The 23,126-nt window shown below is 37.6% G+C and overlaps 1 protein-coding gene and 1 long non-coding RNA gene across 2 annotated transcripts in view; one reads left to right on the top strand and one right to left on the bottom strand.

Annotated features, from left to right (window-relative positions):
• Nucleotides 1-902: 902 nt before the first annotated feature.
• On the bottom strand, nucleotides 903-21,677 carry LOC143620538 (uncharacterized). Its single transcript, XR_013151353.1, has 3 exons — nucleotides 21,486-21,677; nucleotides 1,663-1,730; nucleotides 903-1,035 (listed from the first exon to the last, which is right to left on the bottom strand). It is a non-coding gene; the product is annotated as an uncharacterized LOC143620538 (long non-coding RNA).
• Nucleotides 12,441-23,126, top strand: part of LOC143620537 (uncharacterized) — a 132,944-nt gene continuing 122,258 nt past the window's right edge. The window contains exon 1 of the mRNA XM_077092210.1: nucleotides 12,441-13,069. Within this exon, the coding sequence (XP_076948325.1) occupies nucleotides 12,466-13,069 (604 nt within the window). The 5' untranslated portion in view covers nucleotides 12,441-12,465. The remainder of the gene's footprint in view (nucleotides 13,070-23,126) is intronic.

The raw sequence follows: 23,126 nt of genomic DNA, 5'->3' as shown, positions 1-23,126 counted from the left end.
AAAAATCAGTAAACACAAATGAGATAACCAAAACCAAAACAAAAAACGAAAAAACCAAAATGAACGGTTTCAAAAATTCAAAAACCGAAGCTTTGGTTTTCGGTTTGGCTATAGTATTTTGGCTATTTCACCATTATACAAAAGGTGGTTGCATTTGGCTATAGTATTTGAAGGCTAACACGATTTATAATCTTTTAGTTGCGTAAGATTTTAGGCCTGTAGATAACTTCTAATTCCATTACCAAAAGATGTGCTTGTTTTGTGATGCAAATGTCTTTGATCATCTAGTTTGTTTTTCACCTTGAATTGTATTTGTAAAGAAATGTTACGTCAGTGACTGGGACAAATGTATCCTTTTGACTTACGTTGATAAAAAATACATTTCTTTCATCAACATGATCAACTTTATAAAAGGATTATAATTCATACAAAGAACTATTTTCACAGGTGACATGTATATACAACGAACAGAAAATGGTTATGTGGTCAAATTGAGTTTGGAAAATAGCCGGTTATCCCAAATAAGCAAATTTTACCTAGTTGACTTGTGAAAAATAGCCAACTTGACCTCAAATGAAAATTCTTTTGAAGAACATTGAATTAAAAGGCCGAAATAGTTAAGTCAAGATCAAAAGGGTTTTAAAAATAATCAAGTTGTCCCAGATGATCAACTTGACCTCAAATAAAATATGGTGGTGACTTTAAAAAAACATTTTTTAAGTAAATCAAATTAAAAGCCTATATAGTATAGTCAACATTGGAAGAGGATAGGAACTGTACCTAGTGAATTTAGATTCGGTATCTTTGAGGTGATGGTTTTTGGATCTGGTGTCGGTGAAGCCAGTTGCATAGACTTTGGTTGTATGTATATGATACCAATTTCGACCTACCTTTGAAGGATTTCGTTGACATTTGTTTACTTTGGATGTTTATATAAGCAACGATATAAGCAGTAACTGAACGCTCATATTCACCTCTGCAAAGCATAGTACATGTAGAAATAGGACACCCTGAATTGCAACGAAAGCAAAGGAGCTGTACACGTAGATATAGAACAAAGTGAAGTTACACACCATGAACACGTTTAATAAAAAAGAACAAAGGTTGAGCAAGATTTTAATTTCTAATTTTCGAAACTACTAATATAGCCAAAGCAAAGTAATCCGAACACCATCACAAGCTCATTCCGCATATCTAGAAAGTACGTATTTTAAATAATATGCATATTATAATAAGATGGCCCATGGTAAATTAAAAAAAAACTAACCAAAGAAAGAAAAGAGTTTGATTAGAGCTTGTTTATAGAGACCGCTAAAGAAAACATGAACCGTGTGGAAACTTATGTGATATTGTGTTTAGTGTTCAATGTTCAATTGATTGAATACATATCCGTTTGAAAACTGATCCGTAAAACATTTGTAGTACATTAGTGGATTACAATTAATCTTCAAGAGCACGATTAATAACTGAAAATATGAAATCAATTAAGAAAGTAAGCATAGAGTCTTACCTTGAAGCCAAGGCAGAGAATAAAAAACTAAATCAGAATCACAGATCCCGCTACAATCAAATGCACATAATTGTAATAAATCACAGATCCTGCTATAATCAAATGCACATAATTGTAATAAAACGAAGCAGGTAATCAAATCTATGGCTTACATTGAGAAGTATAACACCCCTTTTGTATTTATACAACACCAACAATTGAGAAAGTTAATGGCTTCCATCTAATAAAAAAAATACACAAACATCTAATTAAGACACTGGTTGAATCTATGTAACACCCCGGCTAAAGCGGAATACGCCCGAGTGTGACGTACAGATTCCCCAAATCACATGTGACACTATTAAGTGACAATATTATCATTAATTAATTTAAATATCAAGTACACAAGTTTATAACAAGAAATACAAGAAAATACAAGAGCAATTAACAACTTGTCCATTTATTAATATAACCTAAGTTCTAGTGTCTTCTCCGTTTCATCCTCTAATAATTATACCTGTAACATTTATATAAAATAAAGTCAACTAAATGAATAGTTGGTGAGTTCACACAAGTTTTGATATACGTACATAAAAATCATACAATTCAATGAACAAGTGTAAATGAACAAGTAATGTCCTTTCCAACTGGGATTGTGCACCAGCGTACTCAGATAAGCGCAAGTAAGGTCCTTTCTAGTTGGGATTGTGCACCAACATACTCGGATAATGAGGCCCTTTTCCACTAATAACACCAAATGTATTGAGCGCAAAGGGGGGCGTATGATCATACTATCTTGAAGTAATCCATGAGCAAGTAATTTGTAGCAAGTAACAAGTAAACACACAAGTCCATGTAGTGAATTGTAGTTTGTAAATAATGAATAAACGAAATTAAATTGTTGATAGGATATATATGCTACCCTCAAAATAGTTAAATAAAGTAAAAAGGGGGTGTGATAAACTCACCTTGATGTGGAAGACAAACTTGAAATAAAACCGAAAGTACGTAAATAAAATCGAAGCAATTGAACGTCACGAACTAGAACTAAAAGAATAAAAATTAATATTAACTGACGACTTATAAAATGTAGATATTCATACAAGCACTATAAGTATTTTCTAAGCGATTCCTAGAATCCTTAGTATCCAAAATATCCCACGAATTATTAAAAGTTTGACCAAAGTTTGACTTTCGTTGACTTTTGACCGAAAGGTCCATGTTGTTGACCGTTGACTAAAAATATTGACCATTGACCAAAATATTGACCGTTGACCAAAATATTGACCGTTGACTCCAAGTGTTGACCGACGACCCGTTGGTGGCTTTTGACCAATTATCTAGACTTAAAATAATCATAAGATATTCATAGTCGCAACCTAACAATCGATCATGTAATTTGCAGTTAATCATTTTTCATGCAACCCTATGACTAAGTCACACTTTTACCAATTTCATTTCTCATAAGTAAAACCAAGAATTTAGTCAAATAATTTCAATTTGACCAATAAAGTCAAATTCCAATATAACACAACAATCTTTGTACAAACTACAACTATTTTTACCAAACAACATGCTGGATAAATTTGGGCAGGTTTTAAGTCACCAAAACCTATTTTTCTAACAAGTCAAAACATGCAAATAATTTACCAAATAATTCCCACAGATACTATCAAGTATTAGGAACAACATAAAATTTTCTTGTAATATTTCAACACTCACAAACATCATGAAAATTCATACACTACAACAACCTATTTTCAACTACCTTATCAACACAACAGAATGTAAATATTTGCTAAAAATTCCATATATGTCCAACTGATGCAAGACCAAATGGATTGGATTCCTAATTCAATTTATAACATTCCAGAACTGGAACAACACCAATATCTATTTTCAATCTCAAGTTATACAATTTACAACACAGCTCAGAAAATTTCTCTTTCAATCAGGATTGCAACCCGATTTTGTAAATTAATAAAAAACTAATCAAACAAAGTCCAAAAATTATGATTCTTGACTTTTTGAAAACTAGATTCAAAGTACTTAATCATAGTATCATAAATCAATTAGAAACACCAACGTATCATCAAGTTACATAATCTACAATCTAAAACACAGAATCTGTCAACAAGAAGATTCAAACCAAAAGTCACAAAAATCATGATTCTTATATTCTTATGATCTTTAATCATCAAGGAACCTTTTTTTTATAACCAAATCTCATGTATTTCATTATTTTACTGATTTATAAAATAATATTTATGCACAAAAGGTACGTCCTAAAAACTTACATTCCTATTTTTATCATCTAGCGATGTGGGACAAGAAACTTACATTCCTATTTATACTATAGTGGAAGCTTCTCCCTTTATTTCTTCCACCAATGTGGGATGGAATTTTCTCATTTCATTTCCTTACTTTTTCTTTTAATTTATTTTGAGGCTTGTTATAGTCTCCCCTCCTTATTTTGAATCTCGTCCTCGAGATTTAATTGGAATAAGTGTGGGTACTTTGGTTTCATTTCAGATTCCAATTCTCAAGTATATTCTGGTCCATGTTTTGAATCCCACTTCACTTTGACCAAAACTATTCTTTTATGCTTGAGATTCTTGATCTTTCTATCTTGAATTTGCAAAGGTTTCTCAACGAATTTCAACTTTTCATTTACCTTTATAACATGAAGGGGTACTTCTAGTGTTTTATCAGCTAAACATTTCCTTAAGTTACTTACATGAAATACATCATGTATACCTGTCATTTCTTCTCGTAATTCTAGCTGATAGGCTACTGGTCCAATTCGTTTGAGAATTTGAAATGGTCCAACAAATCTTGGACTTAACTTTCCTCTCTTACCGAATTGGATTACTCCTTTCCATGGAGATACTTTTAGTAGCACTTTGTCTCCAACTTGAAATTCCAATGGTTTGCGTCGATGATCCGCATAACTTTTCTGACGATCTCGTGCGGTCTTTAATCTTTCCTTAACTTGATTTATCTTATCAGTACTTTCTTGTATGATTTCAGGACCTGATAATTGTTTTCCTCATATTTTTGCCCAATATACTGGAGTTCTGCACCTTCGTCCATAAAGGGCTTCAAATGATGCAACATTAATGCTTGTATGATAACTGTTATTATAGGAGAATTCTATTAGTGGTAAATGGTCATCCCAATTTCCACCAAAATCTATTACACATGCTCTTAGCATGTCTTCCAATGTTTGTATGGTCCTTTCGCTTTGACCATCAGTCTGTGGATGGTATGTTGTGCTCAAGTTTAATTTTGTTCCCATAGCTATTTGGAAACTTTTCCAAAAATGAGAAGTAAAACGGCTATCCCGATCCGATACAATGGATAATGGAACTCCATGTAATGAGACAACTTTGTCTACATACAGCTTAGTTAATTGTTACATTTTGAAAGTTTCCTTCATTGGTATAAAATGAGCTGATTTTGTTAATCTGTCCACAATCACCCAGATGGTATCATTACCTCTTCTTGTGGTAGGTAATTTGGTAAAAAAAATCCATTGTTATTAATTCCCATTTCCATTCGAGCATTTCTAATTGTTGAAGTAATCTTGATGGCTTTTGATGTTCTGCTTTAACTTGTGAACAAGTTAGCCATTTTGAAACATAACTAGTTATGTCCTTTTTCATTCCTATCCACCAATAGATTTTCATCAAATCTTGATACATTTTATCTCTTCCAGGATGCATTGTGTATTTGGAGTTATGGGATTCTTCAAGAATCTTTTCTCGTAATCTTCCTATGATTGGTATCCAGATCCTGTTCCTCATTCGGAAAATTTCATCTTTTCCTTTGACAAGTAGATCAATGGTACCATTTCTTTTCTCATCAGCAATATTATTTTCTTCTATTGCTTGTTTCTGAGCATTCTTTACTTCATCAATTAAATTGATTTGAAGTTCTAACCTTAGAGCTCGCACTCTTTTAAGTTTCTCATGCTCTTTTCTGTTAATGCATCGGCTACTATATTTGTCTTACCTTCACGGTATAGGATTTCACAATCATAATCGCTAAGAATTTCCATCCAAAGTCTTTGCCTCATGCTAAGCTCCTTTTGCCCAAAGATATATTTTAAACTTTTATGATCTGTGAATACAGTAAAACTTACTACCATATAGATAGTGTCTCCAGATCTTTAGGGCAAACATTATTGCTCCCAATTCTAAGTCATGTGTTGTGTAATTCTCTTCATGTTTCTTTAACTGTCTAGATGCGTAAGCAATAACTTTCTCACGTTGCATTAGTACGCATCCCAGTCCTGATTTAGAAGCACCACAACAAACTGTGAAATTTTCAGTTCCTTCTGGTAGCGCAAGTATTGGGGCATTTGTTAACTTTTGCTTCAAAGTTATAAAAGCTTCTTCTTGCTTAGGTCCCCATTCAAACTTGACGTTCTTACACGTTAACTTAGTTAATGGAACTGCTATTCGGGAAAAATTTTGGATGAAGTGTCTATAGTATCCTGCTAATCCTAAGAAACTTCGAATTTCTGTAGGAGTTTTTGGAATTTCCCAATTAGTAATAACTTCTATTTTGGAAGGGTCCACGTGAATACCTTCATGGTTAATCAAGTGTCCTAGAAACTGTACTTCTTGTAACCAAAATTCACATTTTAAGAATTTAGCATAAAGCTTTTCTTTTCTCAATAGCGTCAAAACTGTATGAAGATGTTTGACATGATCTTCACTGGTTTTGGAATAAATAAGTATATCATCTATAAAAACGATTACAAATTTATCCAAATATGGTTTACATATTCGGTTCATCATATCCATGAATGCAGCTGGTGCATTAGTTAAACCAAATGGTATGACTGTAAACTCATAATGACCATATCTTGTCCTAAAAGCTGTTTTAGGAACATATTCCTCTTGCAATTTTAATTGATGGTATCCTGAGCGTAAATCGATTTTAGAAAAATATCGAGCTCCTTGGAGTTGATAAAATAAATCATCAATTCTCGGTAAGGGATACCGATTCATAATTGTGACTTTATTCAATTCTCTATAATCGATACACATACGCATCGACCCATCTTTCTTTTTGACAAATAGTACTGGTGCTCCCCAGGGTGATGAGCTAGGTCGTATGAAACATTTTTCTAGCAATTCATCTAATTGCTTCTTTAATTCTAGCATCTCTGTTGGCGCTAATCTGTATGGTGCTTTAGCAACTGGCGCTATTCCTGGTATTATATGGATTCTAAATTTAACTTCACGATCAGGCGGTTGTCCAGGTAAATCTTCTGGAAAGACATCAGGATATTCCGATACTACCGGAATTTCTTTTAGCTCTTTTCCTTTGGTGCTAATGATTACAGAAATCATATATACCACGCCTTGTTTCCTTAGATAGCTTGCCGCTTTCATTACTGATATAAACTTTCTAGGCTTGAGTATCTTATCTCCTTGAATTGTAATAATTTCTCCTGTTTGCGAGCGAATTTCAACAGAATTTGTATTACATAGGATTCGGGCATGATTGGCTGCTAGCCAGTCCATTCCTAATATAACATCGGATCCAGCCAGATTCATTGGGAGTAAATTTGCTTTAAACTGGTGGCCTAGTAAGTTTATGTTTTCTTCTTGGAGTACTTCATGAATATGAATGGAATTTCCATCTGCTGTCTCTACCGTGCAGACTTGATGGAGTTTGGTTAATGGTTGATTTAAGGCTTGGCAAAACTTCATGTTTATAGAACTTTGGTTTGCCCCGGAATCAAACAATACTTTAGCGTAAACGTTATTAACGAGAAACGTACCCGCAATGACGTCCGGAATCATTGCTGCTTCTTGTGCAGTAAGCTGAAAAGCTCGTGCATTCTTCTTAGGTGCATCTGTGTTCTTTGCTTTGTTGTCAGGCACCTTTATCAGCTTTGGACATTCTGGACGGATGTGGCCAGGTTCTCCGCAGTTGTAGCAAACACGACTTTCCTTTCTTCTACATTCTTCATCCGTATGTCCAGCCATTTTGCAATAATTGCAATACTTAGTTTTCTTAAAAGCGCATCTCCTTGAATGCCTTTTTCTGCAAGTTTTACAGAAAGGATAAGCATAGGATTGCCCTGTTCCTTTCTTCTGAAACTGTTGGGTAATCTTCTGGGCTAGATCTTTCTTTTTGTTTTCTTCCTGAGTTCGGACTAATCCGTCTGTCAGGGTATTTGCTAGCTCAAATGTTTCTTCAACAGTCTGAGGTCTAGCTGACTTTACCAGATCGTGGATTTCACTTACTAATCCCCAAATATAACGAGAAATTAGTACTGACTCTGGCGAAGCCAAAGCCGGTACCATCTTGCATATTCGAAGAATTTTGTCGTATACTCACGACACTTCACACCTTCCATCTTGTGGTTTAAGAACATAGTAGAAATCTTTTCTCTTTCATGAGGAGGACAAAATTTCCTTTCTACTATTTCTTTAAACTCTTCCCAGATCATAGTATAAACTATGTGACTTCCTTTTGACTGGAGGACCGTGTTCTACCATTCCATTGCTTCATCAATGAAGAGGTTAGAAGCATATAATATTTTATCTTCTTCAGCACATTTACTGATTCTTATAATAGCTTCTGTCTTTTCTAACCAACGTAGTGCTGAAATAGGTCCTTCTTTTCCAAAGAATTCGGTTGGTTTACAGGCCAAGAAATCCTTGTAAGTACAACCGTGAACTTTTGACTTTTTGGGTAATGGTTTGCTATTTCCTCCATTCACACTATTACTAGCTTCAGTATTAGACTTTCGTTTATTACTTTCTGTATTATGCCTAATTATAGACACGGGTTGCTTAATGGCATCAACAATTAAAGGAATTGCTTCAGTGATTTTCTAAAATATCATATTTTCAATAACATTCATATTCAGATGAGTTTCTGGATTATGAACTTCATGATTGTGCTCGTTTTCGCGATTGTGTTCATTTTCGTGATTGTGCTCATTTTCGTGATTACGCTCATTTTCATGATTGTGCTCATTCGACATCTGAATTACATATAAGAAAAGAATTATTAATATCGTAATCAAATAATAAGGTAAACAAGATATTAATAACACATAAACAGATAGGCACATAATATGTCAAAATCGTCGATCTTTGTGACATTTACTCTTTTTATATATATGTATCACTATATTTTACATCTGTACACTATATATATGCGTCACTACACACCTTTCTTACATACATACACTCTTTTTTTATCAAAGAAATTACGATAATGAACATAATATTATTATTATATATATATAGCTTTATATATAAGGCTCTCGGTCATAGTATTTCCAGAGTAGGGTCTCCCCAATATTCCTCAGTATATTGGCGGTATCCACCAATTCTTCCCCATAGTGACGGAGTTCTGTCGTCATCTCCGGTGTCATGGTGGGATAGTTTGCGGTTTCAGCCTGGAATGAGGCATAAGGATTTGACATCATTGTTTGATATTGCCAATCATTCGTCCACCATTCTTCCATTTGAGCTTGGCTGATAATATCATCAGGGAGCAGTGTATTATTTGGGTTTTGAGTTGGCATGTTTGGGTTGCTAGAACTTGCTGCACCCATATCGTTGAATATCGATTGAAAAATTTCACATTCATCTAGGCATCTGCCTAGTCGCTCCTCCGTTGGTATTTTTGACATGGGTGGTGGTAAAGTTGGTGGTGGTTCTATAGGTTGTGGTTGAGGTGGTTGTTCAGGTTGTGGTTGAGTTGGTTGTTCGGGTTGTGGTTGAGTTGGTTGTTTAACTGTGGTTTTTCCTTTCTTATTTCTTCTCAATCCTCGTTGCCAGTCTTTGAGCTTTCTTCTTCTTTTACGCTTTGGTTTTTCTACAGGTTGGGCTTGAAAGATCATGGGTTCAGGTTGTTGTTGACTAGCTTCTCCTTCTTCTATATCCGTGGAGTTAACGGATATGTGTTCAAAAGCTTCAACTAGCTCACTCCTGCTGTTAATCAAAAACAATAAAACAAGGAACTCCAAACGAAAATAGTACTTATTTTCACGTGTGTTTAAAATCTTTATACGTATGGTTAACACATAGATTAATGCATATATTTCCTAACATTAATTTTTAAGATTAGGTATAATTAAAATACCCATATTGCTTAAACCAGTGGCTCTGATACCACTTCAGCTGTCACAACCCCCGACCCCTATACCCCGGGATGGGAAGCCGTGAACATTGATTGGTGGTATCGGTGTTTATTAAATTATTTTGCAGCGGAAAGTTTCATCAGAACCGTAGTTAGGAAAAATGACTAGAGTTATAAAAACACCATGATTATTATTATGATAATCCGGGAATTTAATCCCTTTTGATTCAAACATAAGTTTTATAGGGTTAAGCCCTAATTTACGAAACACGTTTCATTTATTCTGGTGACAAGCCACTTATTTAAGCTGGAAGCTTTGATGGCGCACTTTGCACTTCGCACGCTCGCATCGTCACGAGCCGCCTTAGTATTTTTGTTGGGAATTAAGATTTTTTAAATAAAAAAATAAAAATAAAAAAAATAATAAATCCTTCCATCGCAATACGCGACGGGTTTAGACTACCCATCGCGTACCGCGACATGGAGGTTATGCAGACGAGACAAGTAGCCTGCGATGTGGCGTGCCACGTAGCAGGCCTAGGGCTGACTCGACATAGCTACGAGATTCTTCACGATACGCGACGGCCGTTGTGTATGCCTATCGCGTACCGCGACGGGGTCCAAAATCAGCAATAAATAGGAAGTGCACGGGACATTCCAATTTGTACAAAACTTTCTCTCTCTCTGAATACACACACATATAAGTATATTATAAGTATAGTACCGAGTTATGGCAACGATATCCTATCCGATCGAAAGAAATATACACGAATCCAAAACCTCTGCCTGTTAAGGTATGACATTGTGCCATCGTGTAAAGTTTCTACTCTCGTGATTGTCGTTATGATTATTGGTTTTATACTAACTTAGACATACTACATTGTGTTTATCCTAGGTGCTTAATACCTGTAACAACCCAGCTACCATCGCACCATAATATTGTCCGCTTTGGCCGGGACGTACCACCATCGCCTCACGGATTTGCTTTTGGTTGCCCAGGTGGTCACCCATCCTCATACTTCTCCCACCTGAGCACGCTTAACTGTGGAATTCTCCTCTCATCCACTACCATTAAGCGCCCAAAACGCGTTATGATGGGGAAGGTATCCACCTCCTTATAAAGAAGGCTTAGTTCTCCTTCCCAACCGACGTGGGATGTCACAATCCACCCCCCTTAGGGGTCCAGAGTCCTCGCTGGCACCACCGGTCTGGCCCTGGCTTTGATACCAACTTGTAAGGCCCCGTTACCGGACGTACCACCATCGCCTCACGCCTAACCTCGTACCAAACTTTTCCGGCGCCGCCTTTCCGGCGCCGTCATTGCCGGAAAGCCGCCGAAAAACGCAAACACGTCGGAAAAACGAGTTTTAACTTGTTTTTCACTGTTTTTCGTTCCGTTCCTTCCAGATCTGAGCTAGGGTGACCCTAAGCTCATCATAGGTTTGGTTTATACCCGATTCCACCCAGATCTTGAGATTTAAATGGTTTAACGGTGTCGGCTCGTCGTTACGCGACTATAACTAACGGTTTAAGCTCTTACAATATTAAACTATCATTACCTCGGGTCGGTGCTCGGATTATTTCTTGGTTTCGGCTAGAGAAGTAGAGAACTAGAGAGAAATCTTAAGTGTGTGTTTTGGTGGTGTATGGAATATGTGAGAATGAGGATTAATTGGTGATTAATGGCTTATATAATTATGGATCATGGGCTTAAGCCCATGGTCTTTCCTTCTTTCCCTTATAACCCAAGTCCATAACCCATATCCATTTAACCCAACACTAGCCCGACCCATAATAACTCATATTTTCATTTATTAACCGAAACTAGAAAACGGGATGTTACAAGTCGTGGTATCAGAGAAAAGTTTGAGAGATTTAAGCATCCTACATGCTTAGAATCGAACAGAGAATGGGATTTAAGTAAGGAAAGAAAGAAGATGCCAGTTCGAGAATGCCATGTGTCATTCAAGCAAGTTTAGTAACGGTAAAGTGTATGATTAAATATGTATGTAAATGTTAGCTTAATTGCTAGAGAAAGAATATGTGAATGTTAGGGATAAGATTAATTGATTGTTTGATTGATTAACTGTTTATAGTAGAACCAGCACAAATAGACTCATAAGAGGAAGTGTATAGGACACCGAAAGTAACGTGATCAGCTAATCACAACTGGCCACTGTTATTACCTGTTAACCTTACTATCCTTGTACTAAATAGTTCCTTGAGTGATGACGTTTGTGTTTTCCCTTTTTAGAATATGATGGCTGGAACGGGAGTCGATGCGAGAACTGAGGGCCCCACTAGACGTCGTGGCAGGCCTCGTCGTGCCCAACAACCTTCGGTTGAGACCGCTTCCAACACCGAAGATGAAGGAAGCGCAGCTAGGAGAGACCCGAACAACAACGAAGGGTTTTAACTGGATCCTGAAATTCAGGCAGCTATTGTCCAAGCTGTAGCGACTGCTGTGAAGAATATTACTCCGGGAGAGTCGGGTGGAAGCCGTGAAAGGACTGCTGGAGGGGCAGGTGGAGATGGTAGGATAGAGAGAAGCTTCGAGTGAGGTCAGGCCTGTGAAAGATGATGATAGGAAGAGAGGCCGAGGCGGTTGCAACTATAAGTCCTTCAAGGGTTGTGGCCCGCCAAACCTGACTGGTTTGGGAGACGCAATCGCTACTCTTCAATGGATAACCACCATGGATAAAATTTTCCGCATTAGCGAGTGTCGTCCCGATCAAGCTGTCGGTTATGCCACCCAATCGTTTGAAGAAGAGGCGATGTACTGGTGGGAGTCAGTTTAACAGATGAAGAGTTAGGAGGTGATTAAGGCTATGAGGTGGGATGATCTGAAGGAGCTAGTTATGAAGAAATTCTGTGCTGACGCCGAAGTTGAGAGGGCGGAGATGAAGTTCCTGAACTTGAAAGCTGGGACGATGACACATCGTGAGTACACTACAGAGTTCAACCTAATGTCTAGGTTGGTACCCGATATGGTCAACACTGAGGCTAAAAGGATCAAGTGCTATGTGAGGGGATTGCCACAGAGAGTCCGCACGCTAGTCAGGACGAGTAAACCTGCTACCTTTGACTCTGCTGTCGAGCTCGCAGAGATGGTTTATGCGGACCTGGCTGCGGATGATGTTGTGGTGGAAGAAGAGAAGAAGGACAAGAAGTGGGTCGCTCCTGTTAAACGACCTGGTACTCATTTATGGAACTCTAAGGACAAGAAGCAGAAGGTGTGGGAGAGAAAGACGTGCAAGACGTGTGGGAAGGTGCACGGTGGCGAGTGCAAGTGGGGCACTGGTTCGGATGTGTGTCACAAGTGTGGGAAGGCTCATGGTGGAGAGTTTAGAATGGGAACAAATGCCTGTTATAAGTGTGGGAAGGTGGGGCATTATGCTAATGAATGTGATGCAAAACCCGCATGCTTCAAGTGTGGTAAGACGGGTCATATGGCAAGGGAGTGTACTGACGGTGGAGCTGGAGGTAGTGGAAAGAAGGATACCGATCAAGCTAGGCCAAAGACTAGAGCCTACATGCTGACTCAGGAGCAGGCTAAGCAGATTCTGGATGTTGTTACTGGTACATTTTTAGTAAACGGTATTTCTGCCTCAGTATTATTTGATTCGGGTGCAAACAAAAGTTTCGTAGGTACACCATTTAGTAAACTAGCTAAAATGAAATGTTGCCGAGTGTCTGAAAATTTTATAGTAGAAATCGCTAGTGACGCTTCTGTTAAAATAATGAAAATGGTTAAGGATTGTAAGATAGAGTTAGAGGGACATGAGTTCCCTGTTACCCTGTATGTTATGACCTTAGGAGGGTTCGATGTAGTTTTGGGAATGGATTGGTTGTCTGAGTACGAAGCTCAGATAGTGTGTAAGAGTAGGATGATAAGGTTAAAATCCTTGGATGGTAGTGCGGTGACGGTTTATGGTGATAAGGAAAGTTCCGGGCTTAATGTCATTTCGATGATAAAAGCCGAGAGTTTGTTAAGGCGAGGGTGTGGTGCCTACCTGGCGTATGTTGTCAACGCTACGGCCGAGACGAAAGAGATGAAAGATGTTCCTATCGTGTGCGACTACCCAGAAGTATTCCCTGAGGGTCTTCCGGGGTTGCCACCGGAGCGAGAGATATAATTTCAGATAGATTTAGTACCAGGAGCCCAACCCGTCGCGAAAGCGCCTTACCGTTTAGCACCGTCCGAGATGAAAGAATTGATGTCCCAACTGCAAGAGCTCCTCGACAAAGGTTCATAAGGCCAAGTGTTTCCCCTTGGGGCGCGCCAGTATTGTTCGTGAAGAAGAAGGATGGAAGTATGAGAATGTGCATAGACTATCGCGAGTTGAATAAGCTTACGGTAAAGAATAGATATCCTTTGTCAAGGATTGATGATCTATTTGACCAACTGCAAGGTTCAAGTTGGTTCTCACGAATAGATCTCAGATCAGGCTATCATCATTTGAAGGTGAAAGAGGCAGGCATCCCTAAAACAGCGTTCCGAACGCGGTATGGACACTACGAATTCCTTGTGATGTCATTCGGTCTAACAAATGCTCCTACAACATTTATGGACATGATGAATAGGGTGTGTCGGCCAATGTTAGATAAGTCAGTTATTGTCTTCATCGACGATATATTGATTTATTCAAAGAGCGAGTCTGATCATGCTGAACATCTGAGAGAGGTATTGGAGACTCTGAAGAAAGAGAAGTTGTATGCTAAGTTTTCGAAATGCGCGTTCTGGTTGCGAGAAGTGCAATTTCTAGGTCACGTGATTAATCCTGAAGGGATTACCGTTGACCCAGCTAAGATCAAAGCGATAACAAATTGGAAGACTCCACATAATCCGACTGATATACGCAGCTTCTTAGGGTTAGCTGGCTACTATAGGAGATTCATCGAAGGTTTCTCCAAGATAGCCGCACCGTTGACCGGTATGACCCGAAAGTCGGTAGTATTCAGTTGGGGAAAGTTCCAAGAAGAAGCTTTTGAAGAGTTGAAGAAAAGACTCACACAAACTCCAATCCTTACTCTACCCGATGGTGATGAGGATTTGGTTGTTTGTGCAGATGCCTCGCATCAAGGGTTGGGTTGCGTGTTGATGCAACGAGGGAAGGTGATAGCTTACGCGTCTAGGCAGTTGAAAGTCCATGAGAGTACTTATCCAACGCACGATTTGGAGCTAGCAGCAGTAGTGCATGCCTTAAAGATATGGAGGCATTATCTGTACGGTACTAAGTATACTATCTACATGGATCATAAGAGTTTAAAGTACTTCTTCGAGCAAAAAGAATTGAACATGAGACAGAGGAGGTGGTTAGAATTGATAAAGGATTATGACTGCGAAATTAAGTACTACCTTGGTAAAGCTAACGTGGTCGCTGACGCACTAAGCCATAAGAGTGAGGAAGTCCTTGCAACAGTGAAGTCATACAAGCTGATTATGAATTCAAATCTGTTTGATGAAATCATCAAAGTATAGTATGCAGTGTTGGTAGATGAAGGGCTAGTGAAGAGAGAAAGGATTTTCGGTCAGAAAGACGAGTTGATGGAAAACACGCATGGTGTTAAGACTAGGTTTGACCGTATGTGGATCACACGTCATGGAGATCTTAGAGGTCAAATCTTAGATGAAGCTCATAAGTCAAGATACTCGATTCATCCTGGAGCTACGAAGATGTACCAATATTTGAAAAGAGATTACTGGTGGCCAGGCATGAAGAATGATGTAGTAGGCTACGCCAGTAAGTGCCTAACCTGCTTGCAAGTCAAGACAAAACACCACAAACCTTTGGAAAGATGCAGCCTCTAGAGATACCAGAATGGAAATGGGAACATATCACCATGGATTTCATAACTAAGCTACCTCGTACAGCTAAGCATTATGATACCATCTGAGTGATAGTGGACCGTTTGAACAAAAGTGCTCACTTTCTGCCCATACGAGAGGCCATCTCGTCAGAAACGTTAACAAGTTTGTTCATCAAAGAGGTTGTGTCTAAGCATGGAGTACCGTTATCGATCGTGTCTGATAGAGATACTCATTTTACTTCGAGGTTTTGCAAGAAGTTCCATGAAGCTATGGGAACGAGATTGAACATCAGTACGGCGTATCATCCTCAAACCAATGGGCAGTCCGAAAGGACGATCCAAACCCTTGAGGATATGCTACGTGCTTGTGTTTTAGATTTTGGAGGGAGTTGGGATGATCATCTGCATCTAGCAGAGTTCTCCTATAACAACAACTACCATTCAAGTATTGGTATGCCACCGTTTGAGATGCTTTACGGTAGACGATGTAGAACCCCGGTGTGTTGGGGGGAGATTGGTCAGAAAGAGATGGGAAGCCTAGAAGTTGTGCAAGAAACCTCTTCGAAGTTCGATCAGATCAAGGCAAGAATGAAAGCTGCTCAAGACAGACAGAAGTCGTATGCTGATAAGCGGCGACGACCAATTGAGTTTAACGTTGGTGACAATGTGATGCTCAAGGTCTCGCCTTGGAAATGAATCATTCATTTCAGGAAGAGGGGAAAGTTGAGTCCAAGGTACATTGGACCGTTTAAGATTATTGATCGGGTGGGTGAAGTGGCTTATAAGCTAGATTTTCCAGAAGAATTAGAAGGAATTCATTCAACCTTCCATGTTTCTCACCTAAGGAAATGCCTAGCTGATGACACGTCTCACGTGCCATTGATGGACATTGAGGTTGATGAACAATTGAACTACATTGAGCAACCGATCGAGATAATTGACCGTAACGTCACAAGGTTATACCTTTAGTGAAAGTGATATGGAAGCATTGCAAGGGTTCAGATGCTACTTGGGAAGTTGAAGAAGAGATGCGCAAGTTTTATCCGAATTTATTTATGTAATAGTCCCCGAAACCTCTTTAAGGAGGGAAGACTTGTAACATCCCGTTTTCTAGTTCCGGTTAATAAATGAAAATATGAGTTATTATGGGTCGGGATAGTGTTGGGTTAAATGGATATGGGTTATGGACTTGGGTTATAAGGGAAAGAAGGAAAGACCATGGGCTTACGCCCATGATCCATAATTATATAAGCCATTAATCACCAATTAATCCTCATTCTCACATACTCCATACACCACCAAAACACACACTTAAGATTTCTCTCTAGTTCTCTACTTCTCTAGCCGAAACCAAGAAAGAATCCGAGCACCGACCCGAGGTAATGATAGTTTAATATTGTATGAGCTTAAACCGTTAGTTATAGTCGCGTAACGACGAGCAGACACCGTGAAACCGTTTAAATCTCAAGATCCGGGTGGAATCGGGTATAAACCGAACCTATGATGAGCTTAGGGGTCACCCTAGCTCAGATCTGGATCGAACGGGACGAAAAACGGTGAAAAACAAGTTAAAACTCGTTTTTCCGACGTGTTTGCGTTTTTCCGGCGGCTTTCCGGCAATGACGGCGCCGGAAAGGCGGCGCCGGAAAAGTTTGGTATGAGGTTAGGCGTCAGAGAAATTTTCTGACATTCTCTGACATAACCCTAGTTCGTTACTAGAAATCTGACGAATTAGCACCTGATTCGTTAAGGAAATATAGACGAACTAGTAAGTAATTCGCTAAGGAAATAAGGACGAACTAGCTCATTCGTTAAGGCCATTCGTGAAGGCCATTCGATAAGGCCATGAACCCCATTCATTATAGGGTTCATTCGTTGACCAGATCAGTTCGTCATAGGGGTCAATTCGTTATACAGGTCAGTTCGTTATATGGGTTGATTCGCTACAGTAGTCAGTTCGTTATGGGGGCTCATTCGTTAAGAATCCCCATTCGTTTAGAACTGAATAATGAACTGGATGTTTGAAAGAATGACAGAACAGTCCCTGGACTTAGAAAAGAATGAATTAATTACAAATCAGCCCTTGAACTTTGAGTTAGCGAATTAAATAATAATTCAAAATCGTAATGGAAAATGTGTTACGACAGTTAATGGAAATAAAATTTCCAAGCTGACCTGGCAGCTCGACCCCAGCCAGGGGCTCTGCCCCTTGGACCCTTCTAGGAGCTGCCGCCCCTAGACCCCGCTGCCAGGGGCGCTGCCCCCGGACCCCCGTTCGTTGAGGGTTATAATTAGATTAGAAATGTGATATGGCTAGTGATAGATAATTGATACGAGTAATTGTTATACAGTTAGTCGCGCACAGCTAAAGAAGGGAATAACTATTAACGGCGAACGTAACCGACTTCAGTTGAGTTTCTTGCCCCATTCCTTGTTACGTTTTCGGGGCTGTGTGCATACTCGATGTGATTAGTTAATACACTTATCCTAAGTGATAAGTGTATGCCATATATGTATTATGTGAAATGTATGAATGGTTTCTTGTCGATACATGAACGATCTTCGGAATTGCATGTATTGCCAGGAAATGGTTGATGTTATATGTATGTTGTAAGATGAAGAGTGAATGATGTATGTATGAAACTTACGATTATGTATATAGAAGAGTATGTTAAAAAGGTATGGATGAAGGGTACCAGACCCTAATAATATCCGAGGATGAAGGGTACCAGACCCTAATAATATCCGAGGATGAAGGGTACCGGACCCTAATAATATCCGAGGATGGAGGGCACCGGATCCTGATAATATCCGAAGATGGAGGGTACCGGACCCTAATAATATCCGAGGTATGTAGGGCGAATGCTCTTTATAACGTAAGGTTAGATATGTGTGTGTATGAAAGATTGATGGACAGGTTAAGTATGTAATGCTTACCTACGGGCACGCGTATGTGTATGTAAAGTAAGTTATGTGTTTAACTTGAACTCACTCAGCGTAGCTGACTTTTAGTATGCACGCAGGCAAATAGGTTGAGGCAGCTAGCATGATTGAAGACACACGGCATGGAATCGAAGATACTAGCATCTCGAAGAAATGTTGTGATGATTTAAAGACTATGTTTCATGTTTAAATAAATTTGAATGTTTGTTAAGACAAGATTCGACAGTTTTGTAAGATATTATGGTTGAAGTTTTATGTTCCGCGTAAAGTTTTAATTAACTATGATATTTAGAACTGTGTTTATGAGTAAAATTCCAACACCAAATGTATGGCTACCGGTAACGGGACCTTACAAGTTGGTATCAAAGCCAGGGCCGGACCGGTGGTGCCAGCGAGGACGCTGGACCCCTAAGGGGGGGGTGGATTGTGACATCCCACATCGGTTGGGAAGGAGAACTAAGCCTTCTTTATAAGGAGGTGGATACCTTCCCCATCATAACGCGTTTTGGGCGCTTAATGGTAGTGGATGAGAGGAGAATTCCACAGTTAAGCGTGCTCAGGTGGGAGAAGTATGAGGATGGGTGACCACCTGGGCAACCAAAAGCAAATCCGTGAGGCGATGGTGGTACGTCCCGGCCAAAGCGGACAATATTATGGTGCGATGGTAGCTGGGTTGTTACAGGTATTAAGCACCTAGGATAAACACAATGTAGTATGTCTAAGTTAGTATAAAACCAATAATCATAACGATAATCATGAGAGTAGAAACTTTACAAGATGGCACAATGTCATACCTTAACAGGCAGAGCTTTTGGATTCGTGTATATTTCTTTCGATCGGATAGGATATCGTTGCCATAACTCGGTATTATACTTATATGTGTGTGTATTCAGAGAGAAAGAAAGTTTTGTACAAATTTGGAATGTCCCGTGCACTTCCTATTTATAGCTGATTTTGGACCCCGTCGCGGTGCGCGATAGGCATACACAACGGCCGTCGCGTATCGCGAAGAATCTCATAGCTATGTCGAGTCAGCCCTAGTGGCATGCCACATCGCAGGCTACGTGTATCGTCTGCGTAACCTCCATGTCGCGGTACGCGATGGGTAGTCTAAACCCGTCGCGTATTGCGATGGAAGGATTTATTATTTTTTTTATTTTTATTTTTTTATTTAAAAAATCTTAATTCCCAACAAAAATACTAAGGCGGCTCGTGACGATGCGAGCGTGCGAAGTGTAAAGTGCGCCATCAAAGCGCCACATTGCGCCCATCGCACTTCGCCCGAGCCCTTGCCCGTGCCTGTGCGCGTGCGCGTTCGGGTGCTTTGCACTCTCTGCTAGGACCACTGGGTGTGATATGTCTTTTAAGAACATTAACAAAGGAATTTTCTTCCTTATAACTGCTCACTAGTTTTATCATCTAGCGATGTGGGACAAGAAACTTACATTCCTATTTATACTATGGTGGAAGCTTCTCCCTTTCTTTTTTCCACCAATGTGGGATGGAATTTTCTCATTTTATTTTCTTACTTTTTCTTTTAATTTATTTTGAGGCTTGTTATATTATTCAGCTACCTTATCAGCACAACAGAATGTAAATATTTGATAAAAATTCCATATATGTCCAATTGATACAAGACCAATTGGATTGGATTCCTAATTCAATTTATAACATTCCAAAAGTGGAACAACACCCATATCTATTTTCAATCTCAAGTTATACAATTTACAACACAACTCAGAAAATTTCTCTTTCAATCAGGATTGCAACCCGATTTTGTAAATTAATAAAAAACTAGTCAAACAAAGTCCAAAGTTATGATTATTGACTTTTTGAAAACTAGATTCAAAGTACTTAATCATAGTATCACAAATCAATCAGAAACAGCAACGTATCATCAAGTTACACAATCTACAATCTAAAACACAGAATCTGTCAACAAGAAGATTCAAACCAAAAGTCACAAAAATCATGATTATTATATCCTTATGATCTTTAATCACCAATGAACCTTTTTTTTATTACCAAATCTCATGTATTTCATTATTTTACTGATTTATAAAATAATATTTATGCACAAAAGGTTTCCATATTTTATTTTATGACAAGACACACAATTTCTTTTAAACCATCAACTTGATCATCTTTTTATTTCTTATGATTACATGTGTTTGGATAATCAATCCCACAATACCAAATCAAAGAAACGTAAACAAAATATATATTAACCATGCTTACTTACTTGCTTGATCATTTCTATACCACTATTTGTTCCAAGAATCACCCAACTTGATTATGATATTTTGAGAGTGTTTTAGAAAAAATAAAATGTATGTGTGTGTGTGATGTGATATGGATGGCCAAAAGGAAGAAAAAGAAAAGTTATAACATTAATTATTATTTACTCATCATTAACACAATCATTAAGACATAATTAATTTTATTAAACTTTAGGTTATGTCAGTTTTTATTACATGTGACATGTTACATTCTATTATAAACATTTTCTAGTAACCATATGTTGTGTACTAGTCTTTTTGTTACTTGTCATTTAATATATCATAGGTCATGTTATTTTAATTATTCACTTCTCCTACAACAAATAAGTATACAACAACTAATCGTGTAGCATGTGACACAATTTCACCCACCACATGTAATACATGTAACATATCAAGTTTGACAAATTTATTATAATATATTATATATAATAACATGTGTGACAAGTTTATTATTATAGTTATCAATAACTAGCTACTTTCACTTAGGTCAATAACGACACCACTGACTCAATGTATGCATACATGACAATATGCATGGGAGTTCATTAACTTAGTTAACAAAACTAACTGAGTTTACTGACACAGTCAACAAGATTTAACTGAAAATGCTGGGTGTCACATCGGGGATTAGAAATGTTGAATGTATATTTTATTATGGAGTTTGGATATTATAATATGTTTTATACATATATTTATAAATAACAACAAAAAATTTAAAATGGGACGGATTTTCGGGTTTGAAAAGTAACGAATGTTACAATCTATCACATAATCGATTTGCAAATATGTACCTAAAATCAAAAGTACACAAATTAAAAACAAAAAAAGGAAATAATACTTACATTTCCAGCAATCGATGATTGGAATTGAAGATCAGAGAAGAGAAGAAGGTTCGCGAGATTGATCGATTAGATGACTAATTAAACGATCAAAATATTAGATGACTGTGAAGGTTGGATCGACGATTGAAACTGGAAAGAAAGAATTTGATGAAAATTAGGTGTGAGAAATGCATGAAAATTAGGGGGTTACAAATTTACAATTAAAACATTGGTTAGAAAACTTATTTTATTTTTTTGAATTATTTAAATGATAGGATCTCTTGTTTTTTAATGAAAGGTAGTAATAATGAATAATATAAACCGGTTTTTTATTAATTAAATATGTTTTTGACTTTTTTAATTAAGAAGAAAATCAAAGAAGAGGTTGTTATATATGGAATCAATAGGATTGGACCAATAACAATAGGCCACATGTTCACAAATTCAATTATTTTAATGTATAGGTAGATTATAAGGGGTGAATAGTAGCCTTTTAAATATATAGAAAAATCACTTTATTTTCTCTCTTATTTACTCACAATACACTAAACCATTACATAAATTATAAAAACCCTACTCACCAAATTTGGTGGTTTGAATGTGAATGCTCTAAGATATAAAAAAAGCATTTAACAATATATATATTGTTAGTGCACGGTTTTGCGTCTTGAGTCTTTGTATCTATCGTTAACGTATTTGTCGTTTTGTTTAATGTAATAAACAATTAATTTATCTTGTTAGTTCGTTAATGTAATGTCTAGTTCGCTAAGGATGTTTAGCGAACTAAGACTTAAGTTATTATCCCTCCTGGTTCGTTAAGGATGTTTAACGAATCAGATGGTTATTCGTTAAGTTTATTACTTCGTAATGTATGTAACGAAGTGGGCTTTAGTTCGTTAGGGGATGTTAACAAACTAAGCCCATCTTCTATTTATAGGTGAACACTGTTCACGTTTAATTTAAGTTTTTTTGAGTTAATTAACGAGGTGCTGCTCAAACTCTCTCTCAATTCTTCATACTGATAATATTAATATACAATCAATATATATAACGTATTAACGATAGATCTATAGCAATCATGAACTAGATATTAATATAGGTTAACTTATATACGATTCAGATCTACGATCTGTATTAAGTTAGGATAATCAACGAGATCAAACAAGTGGTATCAGAGCTTTCGGTGCTCTTTTGCTATTGATTTTGTGTGTTGATTCGTTATTATAGACAATTAATTATTATTTTATGATAATTCTTGTAATTCGGTTTGATTTTGATTGATTTGAGGTTAAATTTGGATTAAGTATGAAGATGGATTGGATTTGAGTTGGTTAAGATATTGGTAAGATACTGTGAATTGGAATTGTGATTTGAATTGTGCTCGGATTGATAATGGTGTGGATCTGGTGTTAGACGAAACAGGGGATTAGTAGTGGTATAATTGGATTCACGAGATGTGTTAACTGTTTACGAGGATTGGCGATTTGGTTTCGTGTGGTGATAACAAGTAATTTGGTAGTTGATTTATGTTATTTGGTTGAGAATTGAACGTGTATTACGAATCTGGGTTTCTGGGTTTGTGTTCTTCATTTCCAGATTTCCGGAAATCTTCAATAAAGATTTGAAGATTTGAATACGAGATTGATACGTTACCATATTTTC

The sequence above is a fragment of the Bidens hawaiensis genome, unplaced genomic scaffold (assembly GCF_021521415.1).
Source record: "Bidens hawaiensis isolate Kalapana, Puna unplaced genomic scaffold, B.hawaiensis_p1.1 tig00002602_1, whole genome shotgun sequence".
NCBI lineage: Eukaryota > Viridiplantae > Streptophyta > Magnoliopsida > Asterales > Asteraceae > Bidens > Bidens hawaiensis.
Note: the sequence above shows the minus strand (reverse complement) of the source record. Positions and strands in the feature narration are given on the sequence as shown.